This window comes from Sorex fumeus, unplaced genomic scaffold (assembly GCF_029834395.1).
Source record: "Sorex fumeus unplaced genomic scaffold, SorFum_2.1 ptg000165l, whole genome shotgun sequence".
Classification (NCBI taxonomy): domain Eukaryota; kingdom Metazoa; phylum Chordata; class Mammalia; order Eulipotyphla; family Soricidae; genus Sorex; species Sorex fumeus.
Window position 1 is genome coordinate 1,640,082 of NW_026606222.1, and position 23,922 is coordinate 1,664,003.

The window sequence follows — 23,922 nt, forward strand, 5'->3', positions numbered from 1 at the left end:
CTGTGGACAGAGGCAGCTGCACCAGCAGGTCGGACACAGGGGGAGTCCCCAGGGGGGTCCCCGGAGCCGAGCATGCCCAGTTGGGCTGGCGCCATCCCTGGCCAGCTCCTGCCTGGCCCCCAGCTTCAGGCAAAGCCTCGGGGCACCTGGAAAGGGTTGCCTTGGCCACCAGGTGGCCGTCCAGTCATCCACCGATCCATCTGTCCGTCGTCCATCCATCTGTCCATCTGGGCCGCAGGCGACAGAACCAGACTGGGCCCTTCCTGCGCCTGGCAGGTGCCCTGAGGGCGCAGGGCCGGGCGCTAGGGTCGCGAGCAGCGGAGTCGGCGGCATCAACCAGCTCAAGGTCCCGCGTGCTCCATCCACAGAGGAGATGCTGGGGGGGGGAGGGGGCTGTCATGAAGGAAGGGGTGGGGGCAGCTGAACATCCCCTGCCGGGGGCGGGGGCTGAGACTGAGCAGGGAAGGGCCGGGAGGACAGAGGCAGCGGCACGGAGTTTGGGGGGACAGTGTCTGGGCCCCTGGAGGGAGGCTGGGGGTGCCCAGCCCCTGCTCTGCCCACCAGCAGGGAGCCCCCAGGGTCCCGGGCGGAAGTGGCCACGGGAAGGGCCTCGAGCCTTCCAGGGAAGAGCGGCCCAGAGTGGGGGGTGGGGCGTGTGTAGCCCCCGTGTCCCCCCCGCCAGGCCGCCCATGTGGGGACCCTCAGGCCCACACAGCTCAGGGGCGAGGAGGCCCCGGGTGACCTGGGTTCTGGGGAGGGTCCCCCGGCTTCCACCTGCTGCCCCTGCCACTGTGTCTGGGTGTGAGACCCCAGACCCCAGGCCCCCAAGGTCCCCCCTCCCCAGCACCCACTCACCTCATCCCTGTCCTGCTGGGGTCACCTCAGGCTGATCCGGGAGTCCAGCAGTTGCAAGTGCTCATGGACACCGAATGGGATGGTGGGTGTCCACAGCCTGCAGGGGGGGAGAGAGAGAGGGCCGTGGGGAGTGGGGTCCCCGATCCCTGCTCACGTGACAGAGAACCCGGGTCCTGAGTTCTGCGTCTGATGTTTACTTTTGGGGGGGTGGGACACACCTGGCAGGGCGTGGCGTGCTGGGCAGTGAATCCAGATGGACTGCACACAAGCTGAATGCCTTACCCACTAGTTCTATCTATCTCCCTGGCCCCCCTTTGCTGCCTTTTGCTGTGTGGCCTCAAAAAGATGAATCAACCTCTCAGTGCTTCATTCTCCTCATCGTTGCGAAGGGGCCGATTGAGAGTCAGGCCCTTAGCAGAATCCAAGGGTTCGGCATATGGAAGCACTTTGGAGGAACTGGAGCCCTAGCACAGCGGGGAGGGCATTTGCCTTGCACACAGCCCACCCGGGTTCGATTCCCAGCATCCCATGGGGTCCCCTGAGCACCGCCAGGAGTCAGTCGCGAGTGCTAGGCCAGGAGGGACCCCTGAGCATCGCTGGGTGGGACCCAAAAAGGGAAGGCGGGAAGGAGGGAGGGAGGGAGAGAGGGAAGGAGGGAAAGGAGAGAAGGAAGGAAGGAAGGAAGGAAGGAAGGGAGAGAGGGAGGGAGGGAGGAAGGGAGGGAGGGAGGGAGGAAGGGAGGGAGGGAGGGAGGGAAGGAGGGAAAGGAGAGAAGGAAGGAAGGGAGGGAGGGAGGGAGGGAGGGAAGGAGGGAAAGGAGAGAAGGAAGGAAGGAAGGGAGGGAGGGAGGGAGGGAGGGAGGAAGAGACCTGGAGTGATAGCAGAGCAGGGAGGGCATTTGCCTGGCACACAGCCAGCCCGGGTTCGATTCCCAGCATCCCATGGGGTCCCCTGAGCACCGCCAGGAGTCATTCGCGAGTGCTAGGCCAGGAGGGACCCCTGTGCATCGCTGGGTGGGACCCAAAAAGAAAAAGTTAAAAACTACTTTGGAACAGAGCCAAGTGTGATATTAGGCCTCAGACTCATGGTGGTCGGAAAACCAGGTGAGTGTAAAGCGTCACCAATTGCCAATTTTGTCGTTAAAACGTGTTGAGGGAGGGGCCGGGCTGCTGGCTCAGGGGGCAAAGCCCCCCGCATGCCAAAGCAAACGAGGATGCAGCCAAGTAGTTTTGGGTGGGGAGGGATGCTGGCCCGCGCGCCCTGGTGGCCACGACTTACGCCAGCCTCTTCACCTGCGGGCTCTTCTTCAGGCTGGCGGCCAGCTGCTGCGCGCCCGACGCTGTGAACTTGTTGTACTGGACACTGGGGACAGAGGCCTGTGCTCAGGACCCGCCAGCCCTAGCCCGAGGTCAGCGGGAGACCCGGCGCCACCCCGCAGCCCCCCTCCCCAGCCTCCCCCTCCCCGACCAACTCACTCCAGCTCCTGGAGGGTCCCCATCTCGGGCAGCACGTGGGCTAGGCTCTGAGCTCCCTTGTCGCAGATGCAGTTATTGTACAAGCTGCCGGAGAGCGAGGTCAGGCTCGGGGTGCGTGGGGACCCCACCCAGCTGGGCTCACCGCCCCCTTCTCCGGGCTGCCATTCTCCTGGGTCAGGCCGTGGGTGTTGGAAGGCGGCTGGACCCAGAGGAGGGGACACTCTGGCCCAGGTTCCGGCCCGGGGTGCCTTCACGGCCACTTCCCTCCCGCTTGGGACATGGACGTTCTAGGGACATGGTGGGGAGGAGCCCGGGGGTGGGCGAGGTCTGTGTGTATTTGGGGAGGGGGGCACACCTGGCCGGTGCCCTGGGGGTCATATAGTGCCAGGGCCGAACTAAAGGCTTAGCTGTGGTTATGGTCAGCTCCCGGGGGGCCTGGGGCCAGTCCAAGGCGTAGAGGGGACAGAGCAACCCAGAGTACACGGGGCCAGCCTGCCTGGAGGCCAGCGGCAGGGGCTCAGGGGTCCCGGGCACCCGACGGCCAAGCTGGCTCTAATTTCAGGGCTGTGATTTGGCCGCGACTCCGTCCCAGGTCCGAGCTAGGACCGCGGGGGCAAGCAGAGGGAGCCGGGAGGATCCAGGCCGGATCGGATCGGGTCCAAGTCCTGGGCCCCGACAGTAAAACAGGGTGGGAAGCCCTGAAGGCAAGAGGTGTTGTGCCACAGCGCCAGGAAGTGGCAGTGTAGGCCCTGCAGGACCAGCCGAGACCCCAGTGCTGGGGACCCCAGAAACGCTCACCGGCTGGTCCCTGGGAACGTGGCCGGCGCCGTCCCCAGGCCACGGGGACAGAGGCGTTTTCCAGCCGACGAAACGTGCTCAGGATGACCAAGCGACTGGGCCAAGTGCCCCCCCCGGGCCCCGCTATCCGCTTCTTGCCGGGGCATCGCCGACCCTGGGGGTGGGGGGTGCACCCCCGGCTAGTCTCAGCATCCCCACCCCGACCCCTGGCGGGAGGGGCCTGCTCACCTCAGCCTGAGAAGGGAGGCGGCCAGGGCGGGCAGCGCCTCCGCCAGCTTGCAGGCGCCCACGTCGGTGATGCTGTTCTGGGACAGGCTGTGGGGTCATGGGGAGGAGGTGTGGTGAGAAGGGGGCACGGTGAGGGGCGTGGCGAGGGGGAGCACAGCTAGGGGAGCACGGTGAGGGGCGTGGCGAGGGGAGCACAGCTAGGGGAGCACAGTGAGGGGCGTGGCGAGGGGGAGCACAGCTAGGGGAGCACGGTGAGGGGCATGGTGAGGAGGAGCACAGCTAGGGGAGCACGGTGAGGGGCGTGGCGAGGGGAGCACAGCTAGGGGAGCACGGTGAGGGGCGTGGCGAGGGGAGCACAGCTAGGGGAGCACGGTGAGGGGCGTGGCGAGGGGAGCACAGCTAGGGGAGCACAGTGAGGGGCGTGGCGAGGGGGAGCACAGCTAGGGGAGCACGGTGAGGGGCATGGTGAGGAGGAGCACAGCTAGGGGAGCACGGTGAGGGGCGTGGCGAGGGGAGCACAGCTAGGGGAGCACGGTGAGGGGCGTGGCGAGGGGAGCACAGCTAGGGGAGCACGGTGAGGGGCGTGGCGAGGGGGAGCACAGCTAGGGGAGCACGGTGAGGGGCGTGGCGAGGGGAGCACAGCTAGGGGAGCACGGTGAGGGGCGTGGCGAGGGGAGCACAGCTAGGGGAGCACGGTGAGGGGCGTGGCGAGGGGGAGCACAGCTAGGGGAGCACGGTGAGGGGCGTGGCGAGGGGGAGCACAGCTAGGGGAGCACGGTGAGGGGCGTGGCGAGGGGGAGCACAGCTAGGGGAGCACGGTGAGGGGCGTGGCGAGGGGGAGCACAGCTAGGGGAGCACGGTGAGGGGCGTGGCGAGGGGGAGCACAGCTAGGGGAGCACGGTGAGGGGCGTGGCGAGGGGGAGCACAGCTAGGGGAGCACGGTGAGGGGCGTGGCGAGGGGGAGCACAGCTAGGGGAGCACGATAAGGGGCATGGTGAGGGGGAGCACAGCTAGGGGAGCATGGTGAGGGGCATGGTGAGGAGGAGCACAGTGAGGGGGAGCACAGCAAGGGGAGCACGATGGGGCATGGTGAGGGAGAGCACAGCTAGGGGAGCACGGTGAGGGGCGTGGCGAGGGGGAGCACAGCTAGGGGAGCATGGTGAGGGGCATGGTGAGGAGGAGCACAGCTAGGGGAGCACGATAAGGGGCATGGTGAGGGGCATGGTGAGGGGGAGCATAGTGAGGGGAGCACGGTGAGGGGCATGGTGAGGGGGAGCACAGCTAGGGGAGCACGATGAGAGGCATGGTGAGGGGGAGCACAGCTAGGGGAGCACGGTGAGGGGCATGGTGAGGAGGAGCACAGTGAGGGGGAGCACAGCAAGGGGAGCACGATGGGGCATGGTGAGGGAGAGCACAGCTAGGGGAGCACGGTGAGGGGCATGGTGAGGGGGAGCACAGCAAGGGGAGCACGATGAGGGAGCACGATGAGGGGGCATGGTGAGGGTGAGCACAGCAATGAGAGTATGGTGAGGGGCACAGTGAGGGGGCATGATGAGGGGGCATGGGGAGGGGGAGCACAGTAAGGGGAGCACAGTGAGGGGGCACGGTGAGAGGGCATGATGAGGGGGAGCACGGTGAGGGGCACAGCAAAGGGAGCACGGTAAGGGGCACAGTGACAGGACATGGTGAGAGGGAGCATAGTGAGGGGAGCACGGTGAGGGGGAGTACAACAAGGGAGCATGGTGAGGGGCATGGTGAGGGGCATGATGAGGGGGAGCACAGCTAGGGGAGCACAATGAGAGGCATGGTGAGGGGGAGCACAGCTAGGGGAGCACGGTGAGGGGGAGTACAACAAGGGAGCACGGTGAGGGGGCATGGTGAGGGGGAGCACAGTGAGGAGAGCACAGTGAGGAGAGTATGGGGAGGGTAGCCCAGCCAGGGGAGCATGGTGGGGGAGCACAGCAGAAGGAGCACAGTAAGGGGAGCATAGCGATGGGAGTACAGTGAGGGGGCACGCAGAGGGGAGCATGGGTGGGGAAACGCATTGAGGGGGAGCATGGTTGGGGGAGCACAGCGAGGGGAAGCACAGCGAGGGGAGCACGGTGAGGGGAGTGCTCCTTTCCTACCTACACTTCCTGCCCCACAGCCAGCTGGGAAACGCTCCTCTTACAGGAGCTGCGAGGCATGGGCAGGAGCTGGGAGTCCGAGGACCCCTGGGCTCGCACTGGGGTTCAGTCAGTGTGAAGCGCACAGTAGGTGCTCAATAAACATGGACGTGAGCAGGGAAGCGAGGGAAAGGAGAGGGACGAGAGGTCTAGGACCCCAGGACATTCCAAGGGGGGTGCGGGTGCAAATCACCCCAGTGGGTCGCAGGAAAGAAAGGAGGCCAGGATGGGGGCCGGGCAGGGAAGAGGCAGAGAAGTTCCGCCCCAGAGTGTGATAAATCGGGAGTATCCCTAAGTGAGTCGTGGCGAATCCGGGGACTGTTTCGGTGGAGCCACGGAGAAATTGGACAGACTCTGAGGACTTTGCCTGGCTTGGCAGAAAAGCACGTCGCTGTTCGTTGTGGAGGATTGGGCGGATGAATGAATGAATGAATGAATGAATGAATGAACGGATGGATAACTCGGCGAATGCTTGGGTCAATGGATGGGTGACTGGATAAGTAACGAGTGGACAGATCAATGAGTGAGTGATGGCTGGGTGGGTGGGTGAGTGGATGGATGGATGATGGAATGGGTGGCAGGAACGAGTGAACGGCGGCAGGGGTGACCGGACGAGGGAGGATCACCTGGATCACAACTAGGCCAGCGGCTGAGTGGACGAGTGGACGTGTGAACGGGAGGGAGAGAGCGGAAGGGCAGACCCACTCACTTGAGCGTCTCCAGGGCCTTCAGCCGGGGGAAGGCGGCCGAGAGCAGAGTGACTCCATCGTCCCCGATCTTGTTCTCACTCAGCGAGTCCAGGCTGTGGTTTGAACGAGACGGTCCAGGGACACATCAGCCAGTGCCCCAGAGACAGTCTCCCGCCCTCGTCCCCGCACCCTCCCACACCCACCAGGCTCACGGGAACAAGTCTCCGCCGAGGCTGGGCAGCCACAGTCGGCCAACTAGGAGACCAGGTTCAAACTCCCGAGGGACTCGAGTCCCAGAACCGTTTCTGGAGAGTTCCATGAATTTGGACAACTTCCTGAGCCTCTGAGGACCCAACTTCCCAGGGGCTGCTGCCTCCCATGCCTCTGGGGGCTGTGGATGGGGGGGGGGTGTCCCTGAGTGGGCAGAGTTCAACGTTCGCCACAGGAAAGGTCAGTGTTTTCACTGTGGGGGTCCCCCTCGGGCGGGAGAGACGGGGAGGGTGGCAGGGGAGGGGGCAGAGGCCAGGGGCAGGGCTGGGGTCCCGGGCGTCCTACTCACTCCAGGTACCGAAGGGAGGAGAAGGCCTCCAGGATCCCGACCAGTCTGGGGAAGGCCTGGGGACCCCGCACGGGGCCCAGCCTGGGAGACAGAGAAGAGACAGTCAAGGCCCCGGGCGGGACGGGCAGAGCAGAGAGGCCGAGGCCCCTTTCCATGCCCCATGCCTGCCCACCCCCCTCCCCTCCAAGGCCCCCAAACTAACTAGCTTCATCTCCAGTGGGGGGCTGATTCTCACTGACACCCCAGAAAAGCGGGCCCACAGGCTGGCCCCGGTCCCAGGAGTCGGGGTGGGGGCAGAGCTCCGCAGATCTGAGCTCAGAGCCCTCTGACAGGAGGGGAAACTGAGGCACAGAGCACCAGCCGCCTGGGCTGAGAGTGCACAGACAGGGGAAGGCTGGTGGGCTCTGGCGTGGGGGTTGGCGACGCCCCCTGAACTGCCTTCTGTCCAGGCACCAGCTGTGCTGGCCTTTCTGGGTCTCAGGGATGGGGGAGGCGGGTCTGGCCCGAGATGTGTCCCCGCCACCGCCCGCCACCTCCAGTACCGCCCAGGGCAGTGCCCGTGCACCCCAAGCCCTGCTGCGCCTGACCACTGGCCCAGAGTGCCAACCGAGGGGCCCGGGGAGAGGCCCTGGGTGCCACCATGGGGGCGGATCTAATGTAAATGAAGGACACGCGTGGCCTTGGCGGAGCAGGGGGGCAGAGGACAAGCCAGAGAGCCAAGACGCGGGCAGGAGTGTGGGCAGGAGCTAAGGATGCGGGGTTGCGGCTGAGAGGGCCCCCGTGAGCACTATTGGGGGTGCAAGGACGTGGGGAGGGGCGGGGGGCGGGAACATCTGGCAGCAGCATCGTGGCAGCCCCCAAGGCCCAACTGTGTCTCGGAGCCTGGAAAGAACGTGGCAGGAAGTGGGGTGAGCCCGGGGTGGGCACCGATCAGGGAGGACCCTGGTGACCAGCCGAGCCCCCACGGGGTGCGAGCGGCTGAACCTGGTGCAGGGGGCGCCCGGTGGGGGGGCGGCAGAGGCGGCCCTGGGCTCCCGGCTCCCCTCAGAGCACCTCCCTGCCTCTTCCTGGCATCCTCACTGGGGCTCTGTGCTCTAGCTGGCCGGCGCCCCCCTCCCCATTCCGGGCCGTTCCACCCCACAGGCGCTGCCACCCTGAGCTCGGGGCTCTTCAAGCTGAAGATAACCCAGCCTGAGGGTTCCGCGAGGGTCCGACTGTCCCTGCCGCTTCCCCTGCGCAGCTGCTGCGTGCTGGTTTCCGTCCCGAATAAGAAACGTGTGGGTTCTGCTGGGTCATGTGGGGGGGGGTGGGGGCATTGGATCGGGAGGGACAGACAGCACGGGGAGTGAGCTGTGGACCTTGCGCAAGGGACCGGGCCTCCCAGGGCCCCCCGGTTCTTCCAAGTGTGAACTGGGGGTGATCCCGAGCCCCCAGGGGCTCAGTCAGAGGGTGCGCGGCACACACCGGCCGAGGCTCCCGGCTCCGTCTTGCTAGGAGACTGCAGAGCCCCAAGAAGCGCCAAACGCAAATTCAACCTTTGTCTTTGTCAGACCCAGAGCTGGGCTCAGCGGACAGATGCACAGACGGACGGACAGACAGACAGACGACGACAGGTGAACAGACAGACGGACAGATGGACAGACAGACAGATAGTCAGACGAACAGAAAGACGGATGGACAGACGGATAGACAGACAGATGGAGGGACAGACAGCCGGGCAGACAGATGGACGGGCAGACAGCCAGCCAGACAGCCAGTCGGGCAGACAGACAGATGGACGGATGGACAGACAGATGATGGGTGGAAAGACAGACGGACCGACAGACTGCCGGGTAGACAGATGGACAGACAGACAGATGGACAGACAGACGGATGGACAGGCAGGCGGATGGACAGACCGACAGACGATGGACAGGCAGACAGACAGACAGACAGACGTACGTACAGACAGAGAGACGTGCCACCTACGCGCCTGCACCTGTGTGCGGGGGCTGGTGATGATCCCCAGAGGGGCTCCCCAGGCTCAGGGGTGTAGGTGTCCCACCCGCATCCCGAGCTTCACTGCTGCCCCCTGGGGCGCACGAGCTGGGTGTTGCCCCTCTCGGTCACCGGGGCCAGCCTGGGCCCCCAGGCCCCCGCTGCTGTGCCCTCCCCCCCATCTTTGGCAGCTCTGGCCACAGGGGGGCGACTGAGGCTTTCCCTGCACGACGCTCAGGGCAGAAATCGGCACCGTCCCCAGCCCGGGGGTGCTCGGCTGGGGTGCTCGGCTGGGGTGCTCGGCTGCCCAGGCTAGGAAGCTCCCGGGCGTCCCTTGAGGGAGAGCCCCTGTTCTGAGCCTCAGGCGGGAGGGCCTGGGCACCCCTGCTCTGGGGGGGGGGGCAGAGGTCAGCCTGGAGGGGGTAGTTGTGCCAGAAAACCCTCCGGCTGGCCGTGGACACACACACGAGTGGGCACGGGGGACAGGTGGTGTGTCCGTGGGGTGTGCGGGCAGTGTCCTCCAAAGACCGAGCCCCACCCCCGGGAGAACCTTCTCTCTCCTGCGGCCTCCCACGCACCCCAGGCTGACGCCTTCTCTGCCACTTGGCTCTTCAGTTACCTCCTCCGGGAAGCTCCCCCAGCCTGCCCATGCTTGCCCTCTCCCCGCCCGAGTGGTGGGGTGGCAGGGGAGGGATGATTCTGGGGGCGCCCACCCGGTGCTGCTGAAGAGGACGGCGTGTGGCACCCCGAGCAGGCACCCCCCGACTTACGCAAACTCCAGCTTCCTCAGGCCCCGGACAGCCGGGAGCTCCCCTGGCTCGGCGTCCCCGGGGGTCCCTCGGGCCCTGCAGGAACGGCGGCGTTAGTGGGGGTCGGGGTCCTGCTGCCTCTGAGCCCAACGGCCTCCCCGAGACCCCTCTCCCCGGTGTGGCGGCACGGCACGGGGGTCAGAGCACGGCCCGGGCACCACCCACGACGGAGCAGCCGGGCCAAGGCTGGACCAAGCGCCTCTGAGCCCCGGGGGCAGCAGGGCAGGACCCCTGAACGCCGGCCCCCACCCCCCCTCACCTCTGCAGCTGCACGAGGTCGATCAGGTCCTCCACGTCCTTCGGGGACTCGACCTTGAAGGGTTCGATGGTGAATTTGTCCTCTGCCGCCCGCAGCAGCCCGGTCTGTCCCTGCTGCCGCAGAGACCGCCACAGCGCCACCGCGTCGCTCAAGGCAGCCCTGGGGAGGGAGGGCCTCAGAGTGAGAGTGGTGGAGGGCCAGCCCCGCTTCCTGCAGGAAGCCCTCCAGGACCACTCCCGTCCCTCTCCCTCCCTCTCCCTTCCTTTCCGCCCCCTCCACCTCCCTGCTCCCCAGAGACTGTCTTTCCCTTTTCCTTTTCTTTTCTTTTTCGTTTTGCTGTTGTTGCTCTGGCTACCAGGAAGCTCAGTGCTAAATTCTAAACCCCAGGGCTGGAGAGATAGCACAGCGGGTAGGGCGTCTGCCTTGCACGCGGCCGACCTGGGTTCGATTCCCAGCATCCCATAGGGTCCCCTGAGCACCGCCAGGAGTAACTCTTGAGTGCCGAGCCAGGAGGAACCCCTGTGCATTGCCGGGTGTGAAACAAAAAGCAAAATAAATAAATAAATAAATTCTAAACCCCAGCAGTGCTTAGGGCTTACTCCTGGCTCTGTGCTCTCTGCACTCCGGAATCACTCCTGGTGGGGCTCAAGAGGCCCCAGGGGGACGGAACCTGGGTGGGCTGTGTTCAAGTTCGGCGCTCTCCCCACTGGGCTATCTCTCCGGCCCTCACTGCTAAGTCTTGATTGAGCCACCGCGGTGGTGGTGCCGGGTTCCCCGGCCTGGCTAAAGCGGGTCCTGGGGCAGGTCCACCTGCCTCTACTTTAAAGACGGGGGCGAGGTGACCGAGCGGATTGTGGGACTTCACTGAACCCAGAAGGTGAAGGATCTCCCACTGGGAGCAGGAAGGGGCCCTGGAGGGTCAAGCAGGGTTGGGATAGGTCAGAGTCAAGTTCTGGAGGATGACCCAGGGGTTGGCTATAAAGTACATTAGAACAGAGAGGAGGGAGGCAGGGAGGCCTGAGGGAGGCTTTGGCCTTCATTGTGTGTGTGTGTGTGTGTGTGTGTGTGAGAGAGAGAGGGGGCAGGGGTTGGCAGCCACACCTGGCGATGCTCAGGGATCACTCCTGGCAGGCCCAGTGGACCCTATGGGATGCCAAGCATTGAACCCAGGTCAGCTGCGTGCAAAGCCAGTGCCCTGAACACTGTACTGTCCCTCTGACCCTGGTCTATTTTCTTAAAACAAAAACAAAAAAACTTTTACATGTGGGGGGCTGGAGCAACAGCACAGCGGGGAGGGGTTTGCCTTGCACGCGGCCGACCCAGGTTCAATTTCCAACATCCCATATGGTCTCCTGAGCACCGTCAGGAGTGATTCCTGAGTTACAAAGCTAGAAGTAACCCCTGAGGATCGCCAAAAAGCAAAAAGCAAAAAAAAAAAAAAACAAAAAAAAAACTTTTGCGTGTGTGCCAATTCCGGCAGTGCTCGCAGCTGCTCCTGGCTCTGTGCTCCAGCAGTGCTTGGAGACCCTGAGGTATCGGCAATTTCCAGGCCCCTTGCATGAAAGCTCAGTCCTTTGGGACAGTGGCCGGGAGGCCTGGATCTAACCATGAAAAGAAAAAAAAGGAAGAAGGGGCTGGAGCAATAGCACAGCGGGGAGGGCGTTTGCCTTGCACGAGGCTGACCCGGGTTCGATTCCCAGCATCCCATATGGTCCCCCGAGCACCACCAGGAGTAATTCCTGAGTGCAGAGCCAGGAGTAACCCCTAAGCATCGCCGGGTGTGACCCAAAAAAAAAGAGAGAGAGAGAGAGAGAGAGAAAGGAAGGAAGGAAGGAAGAAAGAAAGAAAGAAGGAAGGAAAGAAAGAAAGAAAGAAAGAAAGAAAGAAAGAAAGAAAGAAAGAAAGAAAACGGGCTTGATGAGAAGATGGAAAACGAATTAGAACCCGGGTCGCTCACCCTTGACTGGGGTGGAGAGGATAAGACTGCCCCTCCCAGCCTGTGGGACCCTGGACCAGCCGCCGTCCCCTTCTCTGAGCCTCGCCCGCCCCGTCTTGGAAAGGGAGGGTGTCCCTCGAGCCCCCCGACGGCCCTGAGACCCTCTGGCGGGCTCCTGCCCCCACCTGACACAGGAGACGCAGCTGAGTCCCACGAGGGTGGCCAGGCCCGGGGGGTCAATGCCCGTGCTGCGGATGTCCAGGGTGAAATCACGGCCGGCGGCCTTCAGGGCCCGGGCCAGCACGTGCACATCGGGGGGCGCCAGGCGGGTGCCTGGGAAGCCGAGGTGGGCGGGGAGCCCGTGCAGGGCGTGCTCCCAGAGGCCGGGGTCCTCCGCCTCGTGGGCACAGTGCAGGAGCTCCAGCAGCCGCCCGGCTGGCAGCAGCCCGGGCTGCAGGCGTTTCAGGTACCGGCTCAGCATCTTCTGCTTCCTGCCGCTCACGGTGGCCGCCACGGGCCCCACCAGTGCGGCCAGGCCGTGGGCGGGCGGCTGGAAGACCAGCCCGGCCAGGAAGCGGGGCACGGCCTCCAGCCAGTTGTCGTAGGGTCTCTTCTTCCTGGGCGTCAAGGCCAGGTACTGCGGCAGCTCCTTGTCCTTGACGTGGGGGCTCCGGGCCAGCCACACGGCCGCCAGGAAGCACTGCATGAGGAGGCTGGGGAAGGCCAGCTCAGCCTCGTGGGAGCCCGGCACCGGCTGCAGGAGCCCCGCAGCCCCTGCCCAGGCCCTGAGCTCGGCCGACGGGAGCTGCTCGGCCCGCAGGGTGCTGTGGTGCTGGCGGCCCAGCTCCCAGGCCAGCCTGGCCAGTTCCTCCAGGGCCCCCGGTGGGCTGCCGCGGACGGCTGGGCCCAAGAGCCCCACGTAGAGTCCAGTGAGCGTGGAGGGCAGCGGGGCCCCCTCCGCCTGCCCCACGAGGGTCTCCGCGAGCCGGCACACGGCCTGGCACGCCGCGGGGATGCGGCAGTGGCCGAGCAGGAAGGGGTGTGCGTGGAGGAGCCGCAGGGCCTCGTCCTGGAGCTCCGGCCTGTCCCGGTGCGCCCAGTGGCGCCTCACATAGGCCTCGGCCTGCCGGGCGGAGAAGCCGGCCACCTCGAACAGCGCGTCGGCCTTGCTGAGGCTGAGGGCCAGGCGGCCGCGGGGCCGGGCGGCCAGCAACATGGTGCAACCTCGCAGGAGCTTGCGCTGGAAGAGGCCGGCCAGCAGCACCCGCGGCGAGCAGGGCTCCGTCCACGCGTGTCCACTCGCACCGTGGGGGGGCCCGTCCTGGGCTTCCAGCTCTTCGAACGCGTCCCAGATGAGCAGGACGCGGTGTGGCCGCTTCACAACGTGGTCCAGGACCTCGGCGTCCAGTGGCTGCGAGGCCGCGAGGGACAGCAGGTCCTGCAGGCGGCACGGGTCGCCCAGACGGTCCAGGCAGTGGCCGCGGAGGAGAAAGACGAAGTCGAACTGGGGCAACTGGCCGCTGGCCCAGGCGCGGGCCACGCTCCGCACCCACAGGCTCTTCCCCTGGCCGGCTTTGCCCAGCGCAGCGATCACCTGCGTGTCCTGCGGCCGCCGGCGGGCCCCAGGGGCCAGCAGGATGGCGGCCAGCCCTCCACGGGCCGGCTGCCGCTCGGTCCAGTCCAGGATGGCCAGCTCCCGCTCCTGGCTCTTGATGCTGCTCCTCTCCAGCCGTGCCCTCACCAGGTCCACCTCCACCAGGAAGCCTTCCGGGCCCAGCGGCTCCGCCTGGTACTTGTCCCGCAGCGAGCGCTGGAACCGCTCCACACTCTCTGCAGGGGTCAAAGGGGGTGGGGGGCAGTTACGAGCGGCAGGACTGGTCTCCAGGAGGGCACCCGGGGGCTGTCCAGCTGCTTCATCTACTGATTACAGCGTCCACTGGGGCCTTCTTTATTAGCAGCCTCTTTCACTTAGCCAGGCATCCATCCATCTGTCCACCCAGCAGCTCATCTATTCATCCAATCATCCATCCGTCCATCCATCCATCCATCCATCCGTCCACCCAGAAGCTCATCTATTCATCCAATCATCCGTCCGTCCGTCCGTCCGTCCATCCATCCATCCATCCATCCATCTGTCCACCCAGCAGCTCCTCTATTCATCCAATCATCCATTCGTCCATCCATCCATCCATCCATCTGTCCACCCAGCAGCTCATCTATTCATCCAATCATCCATCCATCCATCCATCTATCCATCCATCCATCCATCCATCCGTCCGTCCACCCAGCAGCTCATCTATTCACCCAATCATCCATCCGTCCGTCCGTCCATCCATCCATCCATCTGTCCACCCAGCAACTCATCTATTCACCCAATCATCCATCCATCCATCCATCCATCCATCCATCCATCCATCCATCTATCCATCTGTCCACCCAGCAGCTCATTTATTCATCCAATCTTCCATCCATCCATCCATCCGTCCATCCATCCGTCCATCCATCCATCCATCCATCCATCCATCCATCCATCTATCCATCTGTCCACCCAGCAGCTCATCTATTCATCCAATCTCCCATCCATCCATCCATCCATCCATCCATCCATCCATCCATCCCCACACTCACTCATCTTTTCCCCCTTACTCCATCCCTGCCTTTGCTCCCAAGCCCGCTGTCCATCTGGAGGGGCGCACGTGAGTGATAGTACAGTGGGGAGCGCGTCTGCCTTGCATGCGGCTGACCTGGGTTCGATCCCTGGCATCCTGTAGGGTCCCCCGAGTACCGCCAGGAGTAATTCCTGAGTGCAGTGCTAGGAGTGACCCCTGAGCATTGCTGGGTGTGACCCAAAAACCAAAAATTAAAAAAAAAGATCGGGGGTGCTGGGAGACCCTCTGAGCATGTGCAAGGCCCCCAGTCTGATTGCTGATGGGGGTTGACCTGGAGGCCCCCAAGTCCATGCCAGGTGCAGGTGGCCACATATCCCTGGGAGTAGTGTAGGGTGCCCCCTTGCACCCCATCAACGGTCAGAGGAGAGCGGAGCCTGTGTGTCTGGGTTCAAGTCCTACTCCTGCCACAGATTGGTCTGAGTCTTCTCTACTACCTGTTCCTCAGTTTCCTCATCTGAGTCAGAGCAGGGCTGGCTGCAATGCCAGAGATCGGAGATGGCAAAAGTGCTCAGAAGCCCCCTGGGGCAGAGCCGGGCGTCCTTTGGGTCACTCTTCTTTTTTTGCTGTTTGGGTCACACCCAGCAATGCTCAGGGTTGGCTCCTGTCTCTGCACTCAGGAATCACCCCTGGCGGTGCTCAGGGGACCCTATGGGATGCTGGGAATCGAACCCGGATCGGCCGCATGCAAGGCAAACGCCCTCCCTGCTGTGATATGGCTCCAGCCCCTTTTGGGTCACTCTCATCCGTGGCCTCATTCCTCCTCGGTCTCCCCTTCTCTCCCACTGGTTCCCCATCCGCCAGCCCCTCCCTCCTTCACTCCCCCCCCCCCCCATTTTTTCTCAGCCTGGCAAATGCCTCCTGGGGGCTTCTGGAGGGCCCATAAATAGAAACCTTTGTCTTTTTTTTTTTTTTTTGTAGGGGGCTGGGTGTTGCCTGGCCATGCTCAGAGGTTCTCTTTCACTCTGTGCTCTGTGATCTGGGCAGGGGTGACCCCTGGCGGTGCCGGGACGGAGCCAGGCAGCTGCTTGTGCGGCAAACACCTGAACCACAAACTCTCTTTCCAGCCCTTCCTAGACATTTTCTGAGGGAGAGAGGCCGAGTTGATGTTCGAATCAGGTAAGAAAATGAACAGCGGAGAGAGCTAAGGAAGCAGGATGCTGTGGGAAGAAGTCACGAAATAACCGGATGGGGAAATGGCCCGGAGCACAGGGGGGTCACCTGGATCACCCTTGGCCTCAGAGCAGAGGGAGGAGGACACAGAAGGAAAAAACTTAGGGGAGAGGCAAGGAGAGGAAGGGGAAACGAGGGGGCCAGGGCTCCGTCACACCCGTGATGTGAAAGTACACTTCTAGACCCAAAGCACAGACTCAACCACAGACACTGAAACTACAAACACCGGATCTTTGTTTTTTTTTCTTTTTGGGTCACACCCGGCGATGCACAGGGGTTCCTCCTGGCTCTGCACTCAGGAGTTACTCCTGGCGGTGCTCAGGGGACCCTATGCGATGCTGGGAATCGAACCTGGGTCGGCCGCGTGCAAGGCAGACGCCCTCCCCGCTGTGCTATCTCTCCAGCCCAAAACACTGGATCTTTGAAACACGTCTGTCAAGGCAGTGGGTGGAGGGGAGGAGGGGAGAGGGCACAGGAGGGAGCAGGGGACACTGGGGGAGGGAGGTTGACACTGGTGGTGGGGTCGCTGTATAAATCACAGCTCTAATCAGCTTGGAAATAAAGAATGGGTCTAAAGAGATAGTACAGTGGGCAAGGCTCAAGTTCCATCCCCAGCATCCCACAGGGTCCCCTGAGCACCGCCAGGAGTGATTCCTGAGCACAGAGCCAGGAGTAACCCCTGAGTATCGCCGGGAATGACTTAAAAGTCAAAAAGAAAAAGAAGAGGGAGAGAAAAGAAGAAAGGAAGGAGGAAAGAAAGAGAAAGGAAGTGAAAGTAGGAAGGAAGGAAGGAAGGAAGGAAGGGAGGAAGGGAGGAAGGAGGGAGGGAGGGAGGGAGGGAGGGAGGAGGGAGAAAAGGAGGGAGGGAGGATGGAAGGGAGAGAGGGAGGAAAAGAGGGAGGGAGGGAGGAAAGGAAGAAGGAAGATGGATAAGTGTTGAGAAAATGAATGAATGAATGAATGGAGCCAGACCCGGGCACCCAGCAGGGTCCCTGCCGTAACTCACCAGACCATGTTGGGGGCTTGCTGGCCTCTGCCGGGCCGGGGCTGCGGGTGGCCGCATCCTCTGGGGAAGCAACAGCTGTCAGCGTGGACGGCGGGGCTGCCCAACTCTTCCCTCCCCGATGGCCACAGGCCGCAGGCCCCCTGGGGCGGCGGGTGAGGTTCTCCTGCTCTGGCTCCAGGTCCTGGCCTGAGGCCTGCCTGGCTCTGGGCTCTCTGAACCCCCCACCCAGCACTTGAGCATTGGGGCCCCGAGGGTCTCAGCCCCTGGAATACCTGCGGTGGGGGCCTGCGACGTCAGGGTGGGCTCGGGCAGGCCCGGAAGGTCGGAGGCAGACGGAGCGAAGGGGCTGGTGGAGCCTGGCCGGCCCGGGGACTCGGGGAGGCTCTGGATGCCGGGGGTGCAGGGAGGGGCTTTGCGGCCCGCCTGAGGCATCTGACCTACACCGGGAGGGAGGGAGAGGGGCATGAGGACAACGGTCCCCCTCCAGCGCAGAGGGGGGCTTGGGAACACCTGGGGGCCAAAGAGGGGGAACTTTCTCTTTTTTTTGGCTTTTGGGGTCACACCCAGCGATGATCAGGAGTTCCTCCTGGCTCTGCAATCAGGAATTACTCCATTGCTCCTGGTGGTGCTCAGGGGACCGGGGGACTGTGTGGGATGCCAGGGATTGAACCTGGGTCTGCCGTGTGTAAGGCAAATGCCCTCCCCGCTGTGCTATGGCTCCAGCCCCTCATTTTTAAAAAAATCTATTTATTTATTTATTTGCTTTTTGGGTCACAGCCGGTGATGCACAGGGGTTCCTCCTGGCTCTGCGCTCAGGAATTACCCCTGGTGGTCCTCGGGGAACCCTATGGGATGCTGGGAATCGAACCCGGGTCACAGCCCCTCCAGCCCCTCATTTTTAAAGGAAGTTTATTCTGGAGGAGAAACTCGGCTCTGGAGTGCTAGGGCGGGGTGGGGGGGCTGGAGAGACTCAGCCCGGGGCAGGGCACACACCCCAATCATCTTGGGGTGCTCTGAGGCTCACTTTGGTGCGGGGGAACTCTGGGACGGGAGGTCACGAGAAGGGCCTGGCGGTGGGTTGCGGGGGAGGGCACTCACTTTGGTAGATGAGGATGGGGGTGCCTGCTCCGGTCCCCGAGATCTGCCAGAACGTCTGGGGCTGCGTGGGGATGAGCTGAAGGGGTCCGGCTTGGAGATGCAGGCACGTCGTCGGGGAGTCGGTGGGGAGTGGGAGCACTGCGGTGGGGGTAGGGGCGGCGAAGGCATGACGCCTGGAGGCCTCTCCCCCCCCCCCACCCTACCAGCATCACCCCAGTGCCTCTCCGCCCAGGGGACAGGCTTGAGGGTGCTGCTTGAGCCCGGGGGCCACCAGGGCTGAGCCCAGATTCATGCCACAACCATGCCCAGGAATGTGCCCAGGCCAGCGTCCAGGGGGGCTGGGAGGCCATGCAACGCCAGGCCAGGGCTTGGTCCCTGCCCCTCTCCCCAGGCACCCTGATTCCCTTCCTGCTCTCCCCAGCATGCGGCCGTGAGGGTCTTGGTGACCCCCCAGAGGTGGCACGGGAAGTGCCCTGCAGCTGGCGCAGGGCCGAGTGTCCGCTGCCGGAGGCGGGCCCTGCCCTGCTCACAGGGTCCGGCTCCTTCTGGGACCCTGAGAATGGCTCTAGCCGGGGCAGCGGGGGTAGCAGGGGTGGTGGGGCTGTGGGGTCCTAGCTCTGGGGGTCCTCACCTGGCACCAGGACGGCCTCCGGTGGGCTCTGGCGAAATGCGGGCTCCTCGCTCAGCAGGCCAGGCGGGACCAGGGGGGGCTGGGGCAGGAGCTCCGGGACTGGCACCACGGGTGGGTCAGCTGTGAGGGAATCAGAGAAATCTCTGCGTGGAACAGGTGGGGTGCTCGGGGGAGAGCCCGGGGAGGCGGGGCCATGGGGGCGGGGCCTGGGGAGGCGGGGCCTGGGAGGTGGGACCTGAGAGGCGGGGCCTGGGGAGGCGGGGCCTGAAAGGTTGGGCCTGAGGGCGGGGCCTGGGGAGGCGGGGCCTGGGGAGGCGGAGTCTAGGAGGTGGGGTCCGGAGGCGGGACCTGAGAGGCAGGGCCTAGGGAGGCGGGGGCTGGGGAGGTGGGGCCTGAGAGTCAGGGCCTGGGGAGGCGGGGCCATGGGGGCGGGGCCTGGCAGGTGCAGCTTGAGGGCAGGGCCTGGGAAGGCGGAGTCTGGGAGGTGGGGCCTGGGGAGGTGGGGCCTTGGGGGCGGGGCCTGGGAGGTGCAGCTTGAGGGCGGGGCCTGGGGAGGCGGAGTCTGGGAGGCGGGGCCTGAGAGGCAGGGCCTGAGAGGCAGGGCCTGGGGAGGCGGGGCCTGGGGAGGCGGGGCCTGGGGAGGCGGAGTCTGGGAGGTGGGGCCTGGGGAGGTGGGGCCTTGGGGGCGGGGCCTGGGAGGTGGGGCCTGAGGGCGGAGCCTGGGGAGGCAGGGCCTGGGGAGGCGGGGGCTGGGGAGGTGGGGCCTGAGAGTCAGGGCCTGGGGAGGCGGGGCCTGGCAGGTGCAGCTTGAGGGCGGGGCCTGGGGAGGCGGGGCCTAGGGGGCGGGGCCTGGGAGGCAGGCCTTGGGGAGGCGGGACCTGAGAGGCGGGGCCTGGGGAGGAGGGGCCTAAGAGGCGGGGCCAGGGAGGCGGGGCCAGGGAGGCGGGGCCTGGGGAGGGCTGGGGAGGCGGGGCCTGGGGAGGGCTGGGGAGGCGGGGTCTGGGGAGGGCCGGGGAAAGCGGGTCCTGGGGGAGTTGCCTCTTCTCTGCCGAGTGAAGTGGGGTTGATCAGAGCTGACCCCAGCAGCCGCCCCGCAACCCTCGGCCCCCAGCCCCCAGGCCCTCAGCCTACTCCTGCACTGCCACCTTCAGCTTCCTGGATGGAGAGTGGGGCGGGGCAGGATGGGGCGGGGGGTGAGGGTTGGCTGCAGCCTCGCCCACCCTCTGCGGCCTGTCCTTGGGCTCCGGAGGCCCAAGCAGCACCCGGGGCAGGAGGGGGCCTTCCCGGAACTGGGCCTCTCAGTCTGGCTGCTGCCAACTCCAGGCTCTGGGGAGTCCCCCCGGGGTCTTCCTGGGCAGAGCCACCTCATCAAACAGGGACACCCTGCAACCCACCTGGGTCTTCACGGGCGAGGGCTTGGCACTGCCATCAGGCTGGGACTTCCTGAGGGCAGGGACTGGGCTTCCTCCATCAGACTCTGCCTTTCCTCCCCTGTTCCTCACTTGGCACATGGTCTCCCCCCCTTATAGTAATAACCGCTGGGATGGGGGGATGGTGAGTTTCCAGGGGCAGGGGCTAAGGAGGCAGGAAGGTCCTAGGACTCCGGGCCTGGACACCTAAGGGCCAGTGGACGTGGGGTGAAAGGAATGGGACTGGGGTCTCAGGTCCAACAACAACAACAAAAAAACATAAAATAAAGATGGGAGGGGCTGGCTGGGTTTTTTTTGGGGGGGTGTGCATGGGGAAGCTTCCTAAAAGAAGTAGAATCTCCCCACAGAGCCTGGAAGGGAATCCTGGTCTTGCTTTCAAGTCTCGAAGCACTGCTGTGTGACCTGGGACAAAAGGCTTCACCTCTCTGAACTTTGCTCTTCCAAAGGTCCGTTTGTGCGTATCTGGAAGAGGTCCCTTTTCTACCCTGAAGTCTCCCTGCCCCCTGGTCAACAGGCAGTGCACCCCTGCCCCCACCCCGCCCAGCTGCTCTCTGCATCCTTCCTGCCCCGCCCCTCCTCACCCAGCTTCCGGTGCTTGGGGTCTGCGGGCAGCACCTCCTCCGGGCAGGCTGCAGAGAGAACATCCTGTCAGCAGGCAGGCCCCGGGGAATTGGATCTCCTCCCCGTGGAGGGGCCCCAGGACAGGGCACGGGTCTGGTGTCCATGGAGAGTCTGCTGTCTGTGTGGTGAGGGGGTGAGGTGGGGTGGGCTGGACAGGAGGCCTCATTGTCACACAGAGCACTGCCAGCAGAGCCAGCTTGGCCCTACTCAGCTGCTGCCCACGTGGAGGTTGGGGGTGAGAGGAGCCAGGAAATGCGGGTGGGCTCAGGGTAACCAGGCCCAGAGACCCACATCGGGTCACCAGGAAGGGGATGGGGGCAAACCCCGGACAGGGCAGACAGACTTCACTGGAAATGGGGGGTCAGCCGGGGACGGGTCACTCACATCTCTTTGGGCCCCGCTGCCCGGCCTCCTCCAGGGCCTTCCCGCTGTCTCCCGCGCTGTCTTCCACGCCCATGTGCTTGCCTTGAGAGCAAAGCCAGAGACCAGCGCTCACTCTGGTGGACGCCCCTGGGGAGTCCCCTTGGCCTGTGCATGCAGAGGGGGCCACCCCCAGGGGGAGGGCCAGGGTGGACCCCCCAGGGGCAGAGAAGGAAGCAGGGCTGTGGGAGCTCCAGACTCACTGAAGGCATCTCTGCTCCAGCTGTCTGGCTGGGCGTCCTGGAAGATGTAGGAATCCAGGTCCGCTGTGTACGACAAAGTGAAACCTTTGAGCTGGGTCCCCCACGTGTGTGGCCCGGGCCTGGACAGGCCCCGGGGGGGCTGGCACACAGTAGGTGCCCGGTGGATGTCTGTGGAACAAGGGAGGCTCGGACAAAGAGGGGATGCTTCTTCTTGTGAAAGGGGTGCGCGGGCTCACACACACGCACACACATGCATGCACACATGCACACTCATGCACACACATCCATGCACACACATGCATACTCAACACACACGCACGCACAGTCATGCAAACACACATGCACACACATGTATCAAGGGGCTGGAATAATAGCACAGCAGGCTGGGCATTTGCCTTGCACGCAACTGACCCGGGTTCAATTCCCAGCATCCCATTGGGTCCCCTGAGCACCGCCAGGAGTGATTCCTGAGTGCAGAGCCAGGAGGAAACCCTGAGCGTCGCTGGGTGGGACCCTTGGCCTCGCCCACCCCTTTCCTGACCCAAACATTTCCTCACCAATACTGTTATAAGCTTCCCTGGTCTCTTCGTCATCTTCTATGTCACAAAAGAGACCATGGAGCTGCTCACAGTTGATGGTGTCCTTGTCGGGTTCTGGGGAAGAAGGGTAAAGGTAAAGGTAAAGGCCCTCCCGTTGGCTGTCGATTTGCTCGAGCGGGCCCAGTAACGTCTCCATTGGAGACTTTGTTGTGACTGTGTCTGGCATCTCGAATACTCTCGGTAGCTTGCCAGGCTCTCCGAGAGGGGCGGAGGAATCGAACTCGGGTCGGCCATGCTGGCCGCTTGTAAGGCGAACGCCCTACCCAAGGGAAGAGTGGAGAAAGTCTTCCCAGGAAGGATAGGCTGGGACCTCGGAGCTGTCCGTGGTGCTGAGCGCAGAGCAGGGCCTGGCCCTGGTTCCTGGCTCCACTTGGGGATGGGGCCGGGCGGGGAGCGGGACGGGCCGGGGAGGGGAGGGGAGCAAGCCCACCTGAGCAGATGTCCGTCTCCTCTCCAGCCAGGTCCAGGTGGTCACAGAGGTGGTACAGCTGCATGGGGTCAGCATTGCTGTTGAGGAGGTCCAGGTAGCTGCTCTCTAGGGTCCCCAGCTCCATGGAGGTGTACTGCCCGGGGCCTGAGAGGGAAATGCTTTCCTGTCATCTCAGGGGTGCTGGGAAGACACAGACGATGAACGACACCCCCCCCCCCCCCCCAAGCTCCTAGCCAGGAGGGCCAGGCGAGACCCGTTCTGCTCTCGCCTGTGCTCAGGGCAGCGGGGAGCGGACGTCACATCCTCTTCCTCCACGGAGCACCTGCACAGCAGGGGCAGGGAGCACCCAGAGCACCACTGGGGGAAGTTGGGGTCTAAGATGCCACCAGCTGGCAACTGACTTCTCCGTCCGGCACTGCTGTGAATGACTACAGCTGAGATTTCTTTTTCTTCCTTTTTTCTCTTTTGTGGTTTTTGGGCCACACCCAGCAGTGCTCGGGGCTGACTCCTGGCTCTGTGCTCAGGGATCCCTCCTGGTGGTGCTCGGGGTAGGGGACCCTACGGGAAGCCGAGGGTCAACCCAGCTCAGCCATGGGCAAGGCCTCCCCAGTGTGTGGTTCCCGTCCTGCCCGTGGAAGCACATCGGAGACAAGGACAAAGCAAGCATCCTCGTGATGTCGGTGGGCCCCACGGATGACTTATGTGAAGCGGGAAGGAGAAAGACGGTCACTTTCTCCCCACCTGCCTCTGCCACCCGGGACCCAGGGTTACTGGGTTCTTGTCTCGCCTTGCAAAAAGGAATTTCAGGAGTAGAAAAGCAGTGAAATAAATAGATTTTATCTGGAGGATTTTTAGGTGCGGAGGGAGAGAGAGAGAGAGAGAGAGAGAGAGAGTAAAGTTAGACATGAAAGCACGAAAGTCCACATCTCAAGAGGGGAGATGCGGGCGACACATGTGCTCGGGCAACTCATGTGCTCGGCCATGTGGGCGTAAGCCACATGGGCTCAGGCAGCATATGCGCGCCTGCATCTCCCCTCTTGAGATGTGGACTTTCTTGCTTTCATGTCTAACTTTACTCTCTCTCTTTCTCTCTCTCTCTTCCCCTCCCCCTCCGCACCTAAAAATCCTCCGAATAAAATCTATTTATTTCACTGCTTGTCTACTCCTGAAATTCCTTTCTGTGAGGTGAGACAAGAACCCAGTAACCCTGGGTCCCGGGTGGCAGGGGCGGGTGGGGAGAAAGTGACCGTCTTTCTCCTTCCCGCTTCACATAAGTCACCCATGGGGCCCACCGACATCAGATGATGACCATGAAGGGACAGGCAGTGAAGAAATCCACGAGGAAGGAGGTAATCTGTGGAAAATCTGCTGTGGAGGTATGCTCCCTTGGAAATCTCTAGGGGGAAAGGGGGAGGAATGTGATAACCTCTGTGTGAATGTGTGTGTGTATGAGCACCCTGATAGGTCCTCCTATCGGGCGTGATTTTGTAGCTCCACGACCTGGCACTCTTAAAGTCCCTCTAAAGTCACGGAGCTCGAGTGGGCTGCCTGCGATTCCACGGAGAACATACGGTCAAGGGTGGCACTGGCATAGCTGCCGGTCGCAAGTCACAATGCTGAACCACTAAGGCCAAGTTCTCCACCGGCCAGGCAAGCATCTGAATGGTCTCTGCAAAGAGGCACCCCTCCTTTGTCTCGCATCACCGTCCACTATGGGAGGGACGGGAGGAAAGCCCATTAGTGAGAAGATTCTGGGAAACTAAAGCAGATCAATTTCCAGGCAGAAAATCCTTTTCCCTACCCAGTCTCAGTCTAACTAGAAGATCAGCTAGAGGTCATTTGAAATGCTAATGAAGGCAGTCCAGAGGTCAGGCAGAAAGAAAAAAAAAAGGGTA

The 23,922-nt window shown here is 63.5% G+C and overlaps 1 protein-coding gene across 1 annotated transcript; it reads right to left on the reverse strand.

Annotated features, from left to right (window-relative positions):
- Nucleotides 1-855: 855 nt before the first annotated feature.
- CIITA (class II major histocompatibility complex transactivator) lies at nt 856-22,151 on the reverse strand. The gene is made up of 18 exons (XM_056107434.1): nt 22,028-22,151; nt 21,556-21,651; nt 20,999-21,061; nt 20,760-20,840; nt 20,336-20,383; nt 18,325-18,423; nt 17,694-17,831; nt 16,868-17,032; nt 16,596-16,670; nt 11,936-13,580; nt 9,815-9,973; nt 9,517-9,591; nt 6,770-6,850; nt 6,231-6,323; nt 3,357-3,443; nt 2,331-2,414; nt 2,134-2,217; nt 856-952 (listed from the first exon to the last, which is right to left on the reverse strand). The coding sequence occupies exons 1-18, from the start codon at nt 22,149-22,151 to the stop codon at nt 877-879; spliced, it is 3,273 nt and encodes a 1,090-aa protein (XP_055963409.1). The 3' UTR covers nt 856-876.
- Nucleotides 22,152-23,922: the final 1,771 nt, after the last annotated feature.

Excerpts from the sequence above, each read along its gene's own strand:
- CIITA (XM_056107434.1), bottom strand. The coding sequence starts at position 22,151 with ATGGAGCTGGGGACCCTAGAGAGCAGCTACCTGGACCTCCTCAACAGC. Across the intron at positions 20,841-20,998 it reads CTGGAGCAGAGATGCCTTCA|GCAAGCACATGGGCGTGGAA; the intron begins GTGAGTCTGGAG and ends TTTGCTCTCAAG. Across the intron at positions 18,424-20,335 it reads CCCCAAGCACCGGAAGCTGG|TCCCGGAGCTCCTGCCCCAG; the intron begins GTGAGGAGGGGC and ends CCGTGGTGCCAG.